Genomic DNA, 13562 nt, shown 5'->3' on the forward strand with positions numbered 1-13562 from the left:
AGAACACTTTTCAAGATAAGAATTTGTTGAAAAAGTCTTTCATAATCTGTTTTGTTGGTATTTTATAAATCGCTAAATGTCCAAGCACAGAACCAAAAAATGAAATAGGCTTTGTTTAATATGTGAACTACTCCATGGTGTACTGAAATATACTAACGTGTCAGGAATTTTTCATGTTGACACTGGTGTCATAGCATTGGTTTATAATTAATAACAAATGCCTTCCAAGACCCATGACGTAGGCACGCAAATATAAAAACTGCTTAAGGCCTCATGTCCACGGGCGGCATCCGTGTGTACCTCACATTCTTCTTTTTTTGTACTTTTTTTTTTTTTAAACTGCTTTTCTTGCAGAATCCGCAACCCGTCCGCAATGTCAATTGTGGATGGGCCGCGGTTCGGATGGCTTGCATTGACTTCACTGGAAGCTGTCTATGCAGGAACCGCAGGAAAATGGAGCATGCTGCGATTTTTATCCGTGAGCGGAAACCGCAATTGGTTTCCGTGTGTGTGCATGAGAAATCATTCTTCAAACGCATGCTATGGAGGGTTATTGCTGCACAATCTGGAGGTGGACGCCCGCTCCGAATTCCGCAGCAAAAATCCGCCCGTGGACATGAGGCTTATGACGACTCCTATATTGTTTCTATTATTTTTAAGTAAAAATAGTCAAGTTTCCCCTGCAATCCTTGGGCTTCCCAGAATAACTACAGAGGTCCCCAGTATGACCGCTAAAAACCTGCAGACTTGCGAACCAAACTTGCTGAAATGATTTTTTTTTTTTTTTTTTAAAAAGAGGCCTTCTTGGATTAGAAAGACATGACTGCTTACTTCCAGAAACAGTATCACATCTCTATATAGCTTTTGTTTGGTATTGCAGCTCAGCACCACTGGAGTGAATGAGCTGTAGTACCACATACAGACTGTGGACAGGTGTGGTACAATTTTTGGAAGAAAGCAGCCATGTTTTTCTTGTCCTGAACAACCCCTTCAAGCCTGGAGCCCTGCTGAATAGACCTAGGGGCACACTTACTAAGACCAGTGGCATAGAGAGACAGTTTTTATTCTTCCCAGATGGAGTGCTTATTTTCATACATTGTTTCCTCAGGGGGGTATTATATGGCATATAAGAATATATCCGCAGCGGGCAGAATTTGCTTTGGAGTTTTCTAAGACTACCTACACCAACTAATGTGTAGCGTAAAGATTTTAATTCAAAATGTCCATATATTACAAACTGAGAACTCAAGTGAGAGACGGGCACTTTTCTGCTTTGTTGTGTTGGATATTTTGAAAACGTGACGTATCAAGAAGTGCACTAGACTTTTGTCTGCTGCCCTAACTTCTTATTTACTAGTATGTGGCCATTGGTGAGAATCCTCAATGTGTGCACAAATATTAATACTATTACTTAACAGAGACATGTTTTAAAGCAAACATTTGATAATAATATATATTTTTTATTAGCTTCAAACATGCGTTCCACATCCACTTCAAACCTAAAGCAGGCAGACGGCAGCATTCACAAGCGTCTTTCATCTTCATCTGCCACTCTTGAAAAGGGTAAGTGTGGGGATGGCTATAAAGAGTTAATCGCTCCTTGTGTTATCATTCTTGTGTGTATATGATTTTATTACCAATAATTTATCTAGAAAATACTAATTGTGGTCTAGTTTCTGCATGCTGTGCTCTCTAAAATTGTTTTTCTGTGATTTTCGTGCAAGTCCTACCTGAGCTGTGCATGTTAAAGGGTCACTCCGGTGAAAACACATTTTCCCACCCCCTCACCTGATTGCATGTCACACATTGGAGGTCTTTGTGTATTCCAGACACTTCCCTGTAGTGCAGCCTCCTGTCTGATGCTTATCAGGCAGCACCTTGAAATTCAGAATTTGTAGTTTCACTTTCACATCTATCCCTTCCATGATGGATCAGCACAGCTATTCCAGTGGGTATACCATTTCTGCCTGCTGGAGCGACAGTTTAATTATCATTATATTCTATATTCGCCTAAATAAACTACAGACCATACGTATACAATCAAAAGGATGAGCTGTGATCTCCTCTGTTTTAGCTGCGTGACAGGAGCTGTGTGATCAGCATCGATAAGGCCTCCTACAGATGGCCAGGTCGGATCCCTCTGCAGTGACCACTGCTGCTCACCTGCATCGGTGAGACCAGTGACGTTTCTCTGCGAGTTTTCACGCCGTCAAATTACGGCCATCTGCATAGGATTGCATTATCTAATGCAATCCTATGGCAGCATGCATGGACGGAAATTCTGCGGGAATTTCCGCCCGTGTGCAGGAGGCCTAACTGTGACAGGAGTGTCTGTGTCCCCTTGCAGGCCGGTCCTGTGGTTAGGTGCATGTAATAACCTCACATAAACTGAGAAACTGAATTAATTTTAGAACACACAAAGCTAAGCAAATCTGAGCTGGTCAGAATTGAGATCACATGACCATTTGAGGAAAAAGAGCACAGGCCTGTCAGACAGAAAGAAATAACGAAGCAAGGTAACACTAGCTCACTCCTATATATTGGGGGGCTACCTACATAATGAAATAATTCACCGAAGTGGCCCTTTTAGATTTTAAAAGTGATGTTCCAGTTTCAGCACATATAGCTTACTTAGTGTGTAATATGTGTTTTTTAATTATTTTTTTTAACGTACATTGCGTAATTCCTTACAGTTTTTAAGATCTTTGCGTTGTCAATGACTAGAAATGCTCAGTGTTCACTTCCGGAGGATGGAAACCTGTCCTGGTCCTGTCAAGTTCAGAGAAGTGCAGAGTTATCAGAGTTGTCTCTTGTAACAAGCCAGCAACCTATGTGAACAGCACATGGCCAAGACAGGTTTGTCGTCAGTGGTAGTAAACTGTAAAACCTCCCGTTTACTGACAGCAAGCACAGGCCTTGAAAACCACAAGGTATTTGGATACAAGATATGTTAAAAAATTGCTCAGCTTTTAATACACAATGAATAAGCTTAATTTGCTGAAGCTCCTTAACCCTTTCCAATCCAAATTGTATCCTGGTTTTCCAACGGCGCTATATGCTGGCTAAAGCCAGTACTGCATGAGGTGACACGTTGGATAGGCTCCGACAGCAGAGAGGCTGGCAGTATATAGTAAGAGAACCCTGACGGACGTCTTCCAACATCGGAGCTGTACAGCCTTAAAACATAATGTCTTCAGAGATCAGACAGTGGATTGGAAAGGGTTAATATTCAGTTGCTTTTGATCTTTGTAGCTTATCCTGGTGTATAACTGCTAATAGATTCTGTTCAGAGGATATAAGCGCTATGATCCCTGAATTACACATAAATCTGCTATAATAGGATATGAAGACTTCCAGGCAATTTCTTTATTTTAGTGTGAAATGCCCTTGCTGTTCCCAGTGATTGACTTTAACATACCAACTTCAAAGAAGAAATGGTGTCTTTTTAACGATTTTGGGGTTTAATTATATGTATACTTTCCTTAAATCTGGCAACTGACAGATGTTGATTTATCAAATGTTCTTAATTTCTAGGAAGGATACTTATGACACGTCTCTTTCTGCTCAATTTTATGTGCCACATCTTGTGAAATTCCACATTTACACTGTAGTTCTGTGCTGGAAGCAAATGTCAAATTATCAGATTTTCTGGATTGTCAGATTTTAAAAAATGCTTACTTTTCCTTAATATGATTATTTTAAAAATTCACCTAAATGGGACTTTGGAACATTGCCAGGCATAATTACCTATATAGGGGTTTCTAGGTAATTGATGGGATGTTGGACCCCTACCAAATCAAGCATTGATAGTCTCAATGTTTCCTTTAAAGCAACCCTCCAGCCCTGGACAAACAAAGATGCTCATACCGTTGGTGTAAGACACTACAGCTGCTTTGATTGGCCAGTGCTGCCCATGTGAGCAGCATTGGCCAGTCAGATCAGCATATAACAGCTTAGACTACTGATGCATACTAATGCACCAAATTCAGCCATCCATCTGTGTTCGTCCAGGGCCGAAGAGTCGCTTTAAAGATTTGTAAGAAAATGTACAGTAATATGGTCATAGCACCAAACTATTATTGTCCGTGTATTAGTGGTGCTAGAGTTATGCTCCGAGGGACCAGATTACAACCTTACTGTTTATACCAAGTGAATGTCATGCAATTATCATTTTTTATATAAAACCTGTCCTGGGTGTAGTAATTAGAAGTCCATCATCTGTTATGTTCTTTGAGACATTTAATTTTCATCATTAATCCCGGTGTATGAACTAATTCTAAACATTATTATTGCAGTGCCGTTCTCATTTCTATTATGTAAGCATAGTTACAGATTCTTCTTTGTTGGTGCTAACTTTGCACATTTTACAGGTATCAAGCAGAGGAGTTCCTCATTAAGCAGACTGAGTAACAAAACTTATCTAAGTCCACAGCCCCTGTCGCCAAGGGTTTCAAACCGGGAGCAGAAAGGTGCAGCTTGTGAATAAAACATGTTGTGGTTTTTTTCTAATGCTTGGGTAGAAGCATAAATAATGACATTTAGGGTGAAGTCACACGAACGTATATCGGCTCGGTTTTTACGCCGAGCCGATATACGTTGTCCTCGTGTGCAAGGGGGGGGGGGGATGGAAGAGCCAAGTGCAGGAACTGAGCTCCCAGCCCCCTCTCCGCCCCTCTGCACTATTTGTAATGGGAAGGGGTGGGGCGGGGCCAAGTTCCGAGAATTAGCCCCACCCCTGTCCCGCCTCTCCCCATTGCAAATAGTGCAGAGGGGCGGAGAGGAGGCAGAGAGGGGGGCGGGAGCTCAGTTCCTGCACTTGGCTCTTCCATCCTTCCCCCCCCCCCCCCCCCCCCCCTTGCACACGAGGACAACGTTTATCGGCTCGGCGTAAAAACCGAGCCGATATACGTTCGTGTGACTTCACCCTTAGTCATGAGAAAAAGTAAGTACACCCTCTTTGAATTCTCTGGTTTTATGTATCAGGGCATAATAAGAAAACATCTAGTATTTAGAATGTTTTAAAATTGGGTAAATACAACCTCAGAAGAACAACACATGACAAATTACGCATTAACAAAAACTTGGCCAAAATACAGAAAAATGAAGTATAACCTTCAATAGTAATTAAGAGGCTAAGTAGCAGCCAGATGCTGATAATCAAATGCTTTTGGTTAATTGATCATCAGCAAGTGTGACCACCTCCTATAAAAGCTGAAATGTTGGCAGTTTGCTGGTCTGGAGCATGCAGGCTTATGTTAGCACAATGCCAAGGAGGAAGGACATTATCAATGATCTTAGAGAAGCAATTGTTGCTGCCCATCAATTTGGGAAGGGTTATAGGGCTATTTCCAAACAATTTTGGAATCTATTATTCTACCGTAAAAAAAGATTATTTACAAGTGAAATACAGAACATTCAAGACAGTTGACAATATCCCCAGGAGTGGATGTTCCGGCAAATTCACCCCAAGGACAGACTATGCAATGTTCTTTAGGGCTTGTTTGGAAATTTCGCCAACTTCTGGAACAACATGCTTTGGACAGATGAGACCACAGTGGAGATGTTTGGCCATAATGCCCGGTGGCATTTTTTGCCAAAAACCAAACACAACCTATCAGCATAACCCCCCCCCCCCCCCTTCATCAACTGTCTAGCTTGGTGGTAGAGGAGTAATGATTTGGGCTTGTCTTGCAGCCACTTTGCAGTCATTCAGTCAGCCATAACCAACTTTGCATAACCTGTGAATGTAAGGCAATCTATCCAAAGCTAAAGCTTGGCCGTAACTGGGTCATGCAACAGAGCAATGATGCCAAGCGCACCAGCAAATCTACATCCAAATGGCTAAAACAGAAAACAATCAAGGATTTGCAATGACCCAGTCAAAGTTCTGACCTCAACCTAACTGAAATGCTGTGGTGTGACCTGAACCCTTGACGGGGCATATTTTGGCCTTAAAGCCAGATTTTTTTTAAATCTGACCTCTGTCACTTTATGTGATAATAACTTTTGAATGCTTTTAATGATCAACACAATTTGGAGATTTGTTTTTTCGTGACAAATTGTACTTTGGGGTAGTAAATTTTCATGAATAAATTTAGTCTTTGTTAATAAAATCAACGTTTACAGAAAATATGGAAAAATTCACAATTTTCAAACTTATACACTACAAAATAGTAAATAATTAACATTTACGGTGGGTCTGCTTTATATTGCAAGTATTTTTATTTATTTTTTATGACTGCCCAAAGTAAGTTGCTAGTAATTTTAGGGCCTTGGTAACCTCCTTCTGGAATTCTTGAAAGGTGCCTCTCTGGCCTGCAGATGTAGGCATTATACAGTGCCATCTGTATAATGTGCCCTTGCCAGTTATTTTATACCACTCCTTTGTTTTCTGCATAGCATTGTGCAGCCAAATTAGTGGATCACAGGTCAACCCCTCCCGTGCACCTGTTGTTGTCGAGGATGTAGTCTGACTTGAGGGTCTGTGTACTGGTACCTTGTGCTGGGCAGGGAGCACTGCTTTGGCGAAGACACTACACTAACTGTACGGACTGTACTAACATTACACTGACTGACACACTGATCACACTTTACTAATATATTGACAGCTCGTACTACACAGACTGATCACACTTCACTAACTACATCAATATACTGATCACACTACACTGACAGTACTCCTACAATACCACCGATCGCTATGATTTTTTTTTTTTTTTCACAATTTACGTCTCAGCCCCCTCTCTCCAGCCACCAATAACAGACTGCGATGGTTGGAGAAAGAGATCGCACTGTAAATGCCGTGAATTGTCGCTGCTGCACTCTGGTCAGGCAGTGCTGACTGATCAATGATGGCGAATGCTGGGACGGGATCTCTGTGATTTATTCCCTAGTGGCAAGTAGTGATTGGCTGTTACCTATGTTAGCAGCCATCACTATAATGCCGCCGCAGTTACCACTGTGGTAACATTTTAAACAGTGGATGTAAGTTTACGTCCTGTTACGTGAAATTCAATGTGCCCTTTATATAAATTTTAGGCCCCGTGGCATTGAGGGGTTAAAGGGGTTGTCCCGCGCCGAAACGTTTTTGGTTTTTTTTTCCAAACCCCCCCCCCCCCCCGGTTCGGCGCGAGACAACCCCGATGCAGGGGTTAAAAAAGAACACCGGACAGCGCTTACCTGAATCCCCGCGCTCCGGTGACTTCTTACTTACCTGCTGAAGATGGCCGCCGGGATCTTCACCCTCGGTGGACCGCAGGGCTTCTGTGCGGTCGATTGCCGATTCCAGCCTCCTGATTGGCTGGAATCGGCACGTGACGGGGCGGAGCTACACGGAGCCCCATTGAGAAGAGGAGAAGACCCGGACTGCGCAAGCGCGTCTAATTTGGCCATTAGACGGCGAAAATTAGACGGCAACCATGGAGACGAGGACGCCAGCAACGGAACAGGTAAGTGAATAACTTTTGATAACTTCTGTATGGCTCATAATTAATGCACAATGTACATTACAAAGTGCATTAATATGGCCATACAGAAGTGTATACCCCCACTTGCTGCCGCGGGACAACCCCTTTAAGGGAGCTGTGCTTAAACAAATGCCCGCAAAAATCATTGGCAATGTTGTAAAGAAGAGGGGGCCAAACTTCCTCCAGACTGATATGAGAGACTGATAGTTATTGCTGCTAGAGGTGGTTCCACAAGCTGTTCATTCATGGCGTGTACTTAATTTTTCACCCGCTGTTGTGTTTTGGCATAGTTTTTGTTAAGTAATGATGCTGTAAGGCTGGGGTCACACGGGGCGCAGTCCCGGCGGAAATATCACAGTTTTGCAGCAGCGAAAAAATGCGAGATTTCCGCCGGGAAAGCACTTCTTCAAAACCCACGGCACTTTGCTGTGGGTTTTGAAGCAGCTTGGCCGCATGCTTTTCCGTTGTGACCAGCGCTCCCATAGAGAGGAGCACGGCCGCAACAGGGGAATAAAAAAATAAACATGTTCCGGCCGGGGAATCCCATGGGGACGAGATTTTTGACAAATCGCGTCCACATGGCTGGCTAATCCTGGAATTAGCCGCCACAGGCGGAATTCGCTCCAGTGAAATTCCGAATGGCCCTGTGTGAACCCAGCCTAGTTTGTCATGTAGTTTATATGAGGTTGTATTTAGCCAATTTTAAGACCTCCTAAGGACCAGATGTGTTTTTTTTTTTTGTTTTGTTTTTTTTTATGTCCTGGAAATGTAAAGCCGTAGAATTAAGGTGCACTTTTGTTTTTCTCATTATTGTTTTTTACTATTTATGGAATTGCATTTGTTTATGCACAAAAACATTATATATCATAAAGCACATCCACCTAGTAAAGATGCGGTAAATGCTGGTCCTCAATATCTCTTGCAAGTGGAAGTAGTAGCATGTGAAGGCCATGACTACCGCTACAAACACTGTAGCAAGATTCAATTGCCACTCAGGTTTTCACAAAATAAAATTTATGCATGGCTTTGGTTCACCATAGAGCCATAATAGCTATGACAGACCTGTTCCTGAATGGATGCAATTATAATGGGGGCCATCCAGTTTCCATAATGATTAGGGAGATCAAATTTCAGAACGTTTCACATGGGCCACATATCAGCCGAAATATTGCTCAAACAAGCGTTTTTTGACCGATTAGCTGTCCTACGTAAAAATGAGACCAACAGGGTCCTAAGCGAGAAATCATTCATTAATCGCTTGTCGGGTCACTGAAACAAAACTAGTGAGCAACTTGTTCCTCAGTGTAAACAAGAAGGCGCTCATCTTTGAGCGACTGTTTACAGAGAATGGAGTTGGGCAGCCAGTAGAGATTTCCAGTGCAATGTGCCTGGATTTTCTGAATGATATCGATCTGGTATGAAAGCACAGGAGCATTAGTCGTCCCGTGTAAAAGTACCATAATCCTCTTGCAAACAGCATGTGCTACCGTATTCTTGTCCCCTAGGCACTCTGTGTGGTGACTAGAAGCAATGTTTCTAGAAGAAGATCACTGCCTTATATAGCGTGTAGTGGAACGTGCAACTCATACAGAGATACAGCCTAGACTCATAGATTTTTTTCGGTTATTTTTTTTTTTTTATGGGCGCCGTATTGCCACACGAGGTTTGTTTGGCATTGGCATACAAAATGGCTTAGAGAATTTATAAAATAAAGAGAACACTAGCAATGCTTGAGGTAGGTACATGTAGGTGCACGACTGTAGTAGAGTAACGTTCTCTGAAAAGGACCCTTAGATATGTAAAGGATGAATTATAACTCGATCTGGAATAGTGTAAAACTTACAAATAAGTTACGTTTAGATTTTAAAGTTCCAAGTATTTGAGCTGAAGAAGTTTTCCTGTGTGTTTCCTGTTCAGCAACGGCTGACAATGCTAAACGGCATCCTGTAACCTGCTACCCTGCACATATTCATATAATGGAAAATCCCCAATACCCCTCATTCCCTCACTATTAGTCTTATATAAGCTTGCTGTGAACTTCCTCTGTAATTTTGACCTTTTTATGAGAACATCATCTGGAAGATAGTATCTCAGTAGTGCATAGGTTAGGAGAAAGTTTGAAAAGTTTGTGTTTATTATCCATTATGATGCCGGTTTCAGTTTGATAAGCTGTATTTGTTGGTTTAACACTTAGGTGGAGCAGGCCACAAGAGAAGTTCTTCCCTCAGTAGACTGAGTAGTAAAAAATCTCCACCTGCACATCCAGAGGGCGTGAAAAAGGAAGAAAAAACAGGTGTTTGTTCAATCCGCTTTATATGTGCTGGGCAGGACTCCATTGTAATAAATGTTTGCCGTGTCTATGGCGCCATATCTCTAATCCACACAAAATGCAATAGATATGGCTGATCATGAAGTAAACATAGGTCATATACTTATATCCAATGCATACTACAACTCGTGCATGCATTTCGACAGGTAAGGCCTCATGCCCACGGCCGTGACGGACTCCGCCAGCGGAATATCGCAGCGGAGTCGTCGTCCCCCCCCCCCCCAAACCCCCATGCTCACCTTTTGGATCCGCTGTGTGAATTCTGTCTGCTGGGCTGCCGCGCATGCGCAGTACAGCGCATGACGCGCTGGCAGTGGCTGATGATGCAGCCTGGGACGTGTATTCACGCAATACTTCCGCTGTGCTCACAGCGGAAGTATAGCGTGATGGCCGGCTTCCATTGACTACAATGGAGGCTGGCCGCGTGTATTCCCGTGGCAAATAGAGCATGCCGCGTTTTCTTTCATGCAGCGGAATTCCGCAGTGTGAACATTGAGCTATTAGGTTCAATAGAACTTAATGGCTGCAGGACAACGCCGCGGATTTCCGCCTCGTTAAAACGCGGTAGAAATCCGTCCATGGGCCCTAAAGGGGCTGTCCAGTTGTAAACTATTGGTAGCCTATCTACAGGTTAGGCCATTAATAGTACATCAGTGCAAGTTGGTCACCCAGAACTACTGCCATTTATCTGTTAGCCGGGCCAGTATGCCCGTGCACTGAGCTGATTTCTACAGGAAGCCGCCAGCTCCCTTCTCACTGCATTGGCTCGGTTTGGTATGACAGGTAAAACTCCAATTGAAGTAAATTGGTGTAATACCAAGCCTGGCCACTATTGTGGGAATGGAGCTGTATCCTTTCTGCATAAATCAGTTAATTGTACTGGCCCGAAGAATGGCTGATCCTTGGCGGTCATGGATGACTGACCTGTACTGATCTACTACTAATGGCCTGACTTGTATGAATAGTTTACAACTGCGTAGCCCCTTCTAAGCTTTTTTTTTTTCTGTCGTATGACACAATGTCAACGCCACACACTTAATTTGAAAATTAGTCATGAACTAATTCAGTCACACAAAATAATTTATTCTAGAAACCCATAAAATAAGATCCATAGTAATATACAGGAATGGTTACTTATAAGGGCAGAACTATTGATATTCTGCAATTTTGAAGTGAATGTGGTGCAATCCACACCTTTACTTTCTATGTTCTTCAAATCTGGAATTTGTTAATGGCCTTTATACATTGAACTCAGTGGTAACACAATATGCCTCAGGCTCCCTCTAGTTGTGTCTGCATTAGCCAGCATGTTATCTTTTTTACCACCTAATGACCAGCCCCTTTTTTCGTTTTTTTATCATTCCCACTTTCAAAAAGTAATTAAATTTATTTTTTCCTCGGCAGAACTGTTTGAGGGCTTGATTTTTGCTGGACCAGTTGTATTTTTTTTAATGGTATGAGTTAATCTACCATGTAATGTATTGAAAAACATACAGAATTCTATGTGGCGTGAAAGTGGGGGAGGGGGTGTAAAGGACACACACGATTGTGCAATCTTTGGGGGGTCTTGCTCCTATGGCATTCCCTTTACGGTATAAATTAATATTACCTATTTTCTGCGGGTCAGTATGATTACGGCAATCCGAAATGTACATAGTTTTTATGTTTTACTACTTTAAAAAGCAAATGGCAAACTTTAAAAAAAATGGCTATTCGCCACCACATGCTGACCCACATCATTTTTTTTTTTTTATGTGAACATTGGTAAAACGGTTTATTTTTTTAAGTATCACATTTTTTCTATTGAACTGGTAGGCTTCACAAGACCTCAGGCTGCCAAGGCAACCTAGACGTCCCATGATCCTGTCACAGTGGGACACAGAGGGGGTCCGTCCCCTCTGGCCACTTGCTTGAACTCCGCAGTCCCCATGTACTCCTGCAGTTAAATGGCCACAATTGGAACTAACTCTGATTACGGCCATTGTCAGTGGCTTTCAAAAACAGCTGAGAGCCACCTGGTATGAAAGGAGTTCTGCATTCAAGTCAGCTTCATTGTGACTCATGACAGATACATCTGGCGTAGGTTGCTAAGGGATTAAATCTATGTCCACGAAAGGGACATGTTTCTGTATCATTTAATTTACAGTGTGTGACGTTAAAGGTTATAGTCACCCTTTCGAGGGCATGTTTTATGGATAGAAATAACTTTTTGCAATTGGCTTTGATTTAAACATTTCAATCATTTGACTTCTGCAGTTTTTATGTGTCACAGTATATAGCAGGCTGCAGAATGCTGCAAATCTATTGACCGCTCGGTCTCCAGCCCCCTCACTCTCCTCTCCTGAATGATCTTCAAAGCTCATTTATAATCAGCTTCTTTCAAGATCGATCAGGAAAAGAGAAAGTAGGGCTGAAGACCGAACTGTCAGAAAATCAGTCTACCAGATTTGCTAGTGAGCAGCATTATGCAACTTATGATGTACTGTGATATGTAGAAGCCAAACAGTTGACCTTTTTTAATGGAACCCAATTACAAAAAAATCATATTTTGCCCAAAAGAGATGCATTTCACTAAAAAGTGATAACTTCTTAAATGTGTCCGCAGCCTTAAACATACATGTGTTGTATTTAGTAATGTGAAACTGTGCAGAAGTGCTGTAACCCAACTAAACAAAGCTGAGCAAATTCTATCAAACCCATAAAGACCAAAGTGTGTGCTGCTTATCAAAGAGCTTTTCCATACAGTAATACCCAAGCTTCGCTTCGTGCTGCTGCGTCTTGTTATGCCCGGAACTAATCCTTTGTCTTTGCTTCCTGCGTAGGATGTTAACCAGTTCTTGTTCCTAATCTGTCGCCTCGCTGTGTCTCTGTTCTCGCACTCCTTACCTAATAGTCTGATTTTTATAAAGTTGCTGTTTCACTTTTAGCCATATCCTCACTGGAATACTAGGTGATGTCTGCCTTAATGTTTTTTTTCCTTTAAATGCATGTATAATATTCCGTCAGCTATTACTACTGACAATACTAGTCCGTGAATTCGTTTAATGCAGTTAATGTTGAAAAGTGTTGACTTTGACATTTTCATGCCTTGACATTAATATTCTGCTTTCATCCTGCCTGTTTGGGTGATGTGCCTTAAATCTATTTTCCATTCACATCTAATACTATTCCTCTTGGTGCTTTTTGCTTTTATTGCGGTTTCTGCACTTGGTTTTTCTGTATTGCACTGTAGCTAAGCATAACAAAACACGTTTCATTTATCCATCTAGTGCATCGCCCCCCGAGCAGTCCCCTGGACAGTAGTTTAATCAGTCGCCTCCTCGCCCCCACTCAGTCTTCCCTAGCTAGGAGTAAGAGTGCTGCTACATTGTCAGCCGATGGAAAAGAATTGCCAGGTAACACCAAGTGCTACAAGGTGCACGTGAATCCTTGCAGTGGAGTGCTCTACATCATGCAGTTGTTAATGAAAAGTCATTTTGGAAAGCTTTGTCATATAATGTATAGCATCATGGAGAATTTACCCCAATCCTTAGACAGATTTTTGTTAACTATCCTATTATGTAAATGAAAGCATAAAAGCGCCCTGTGATGCAGATGCTTTCAGCATCAATAAAGAGGTTGTCTAAGATCAGAAAAAATTAGGTCTCTTTTTTTTTTTTTTTCAAGAAATAGCATCACTTTTACGTATGCACTGTGCCCGGTGTTGCATCACAGCCCCATTCAAATGAATGGGACTGAATGAAGACCCAGACACAAGCTATTGTCAA

The 13562-nt window shown here is 42.1% G+C and overlaps 1 protein-coding gene across 7 annotated transcripts in view; it reads left to right on the forward strand.

The window, feature by feature from the left end:
• The window catches only part of MAP7D3 (MAP7 domain containing 3), a 65684-nt gene that overhangs the window by 27176 nt on the left and 24946 nt on the right, over positions 1–13562 (forward strand). For 3 of the 7 annotated variants that reach the window (XM_066581822.1, XM_066581823.1, XM_066581824.1), the window contains 4 exons: positions 1468–1563; positions 4371–4469; positions 9661–9759; positions 13065–13190. In XM_066581822.1, coding sequence (XP_066437919.1) covers positions 1468–1563; positions 4371–4469; positions 9661–9759; positions 13065–13190 — 420 coding nt within the window. The remainder of the gene's footprint in view (positions 1–1467; positions 1564–4370; positions 4470–9660; positions 9760–13064; positions 13191–13562) is intronic. The other 4 variants (XM_066581825.1, XM_066581826.1, XM_066581828.1 and 1 more) reach the window with 3 other exon arrangements.

This window comes from Eleutherodactylus coqui, chromosome 10 (assembly GCF_035609145.1).
Source record: "Eleutherodactylus coqui strain aEleCoq1 chromosome 10, aEleCoq1.hap1, whole genome shotgun sequence".
Lineage (NCBI taxonomy): Eukaryota > Metazoa > Chordata > Amphibia > Anura > Eleutherodactylidae > Eleutherodactylus > Eleutherodactylus coqui.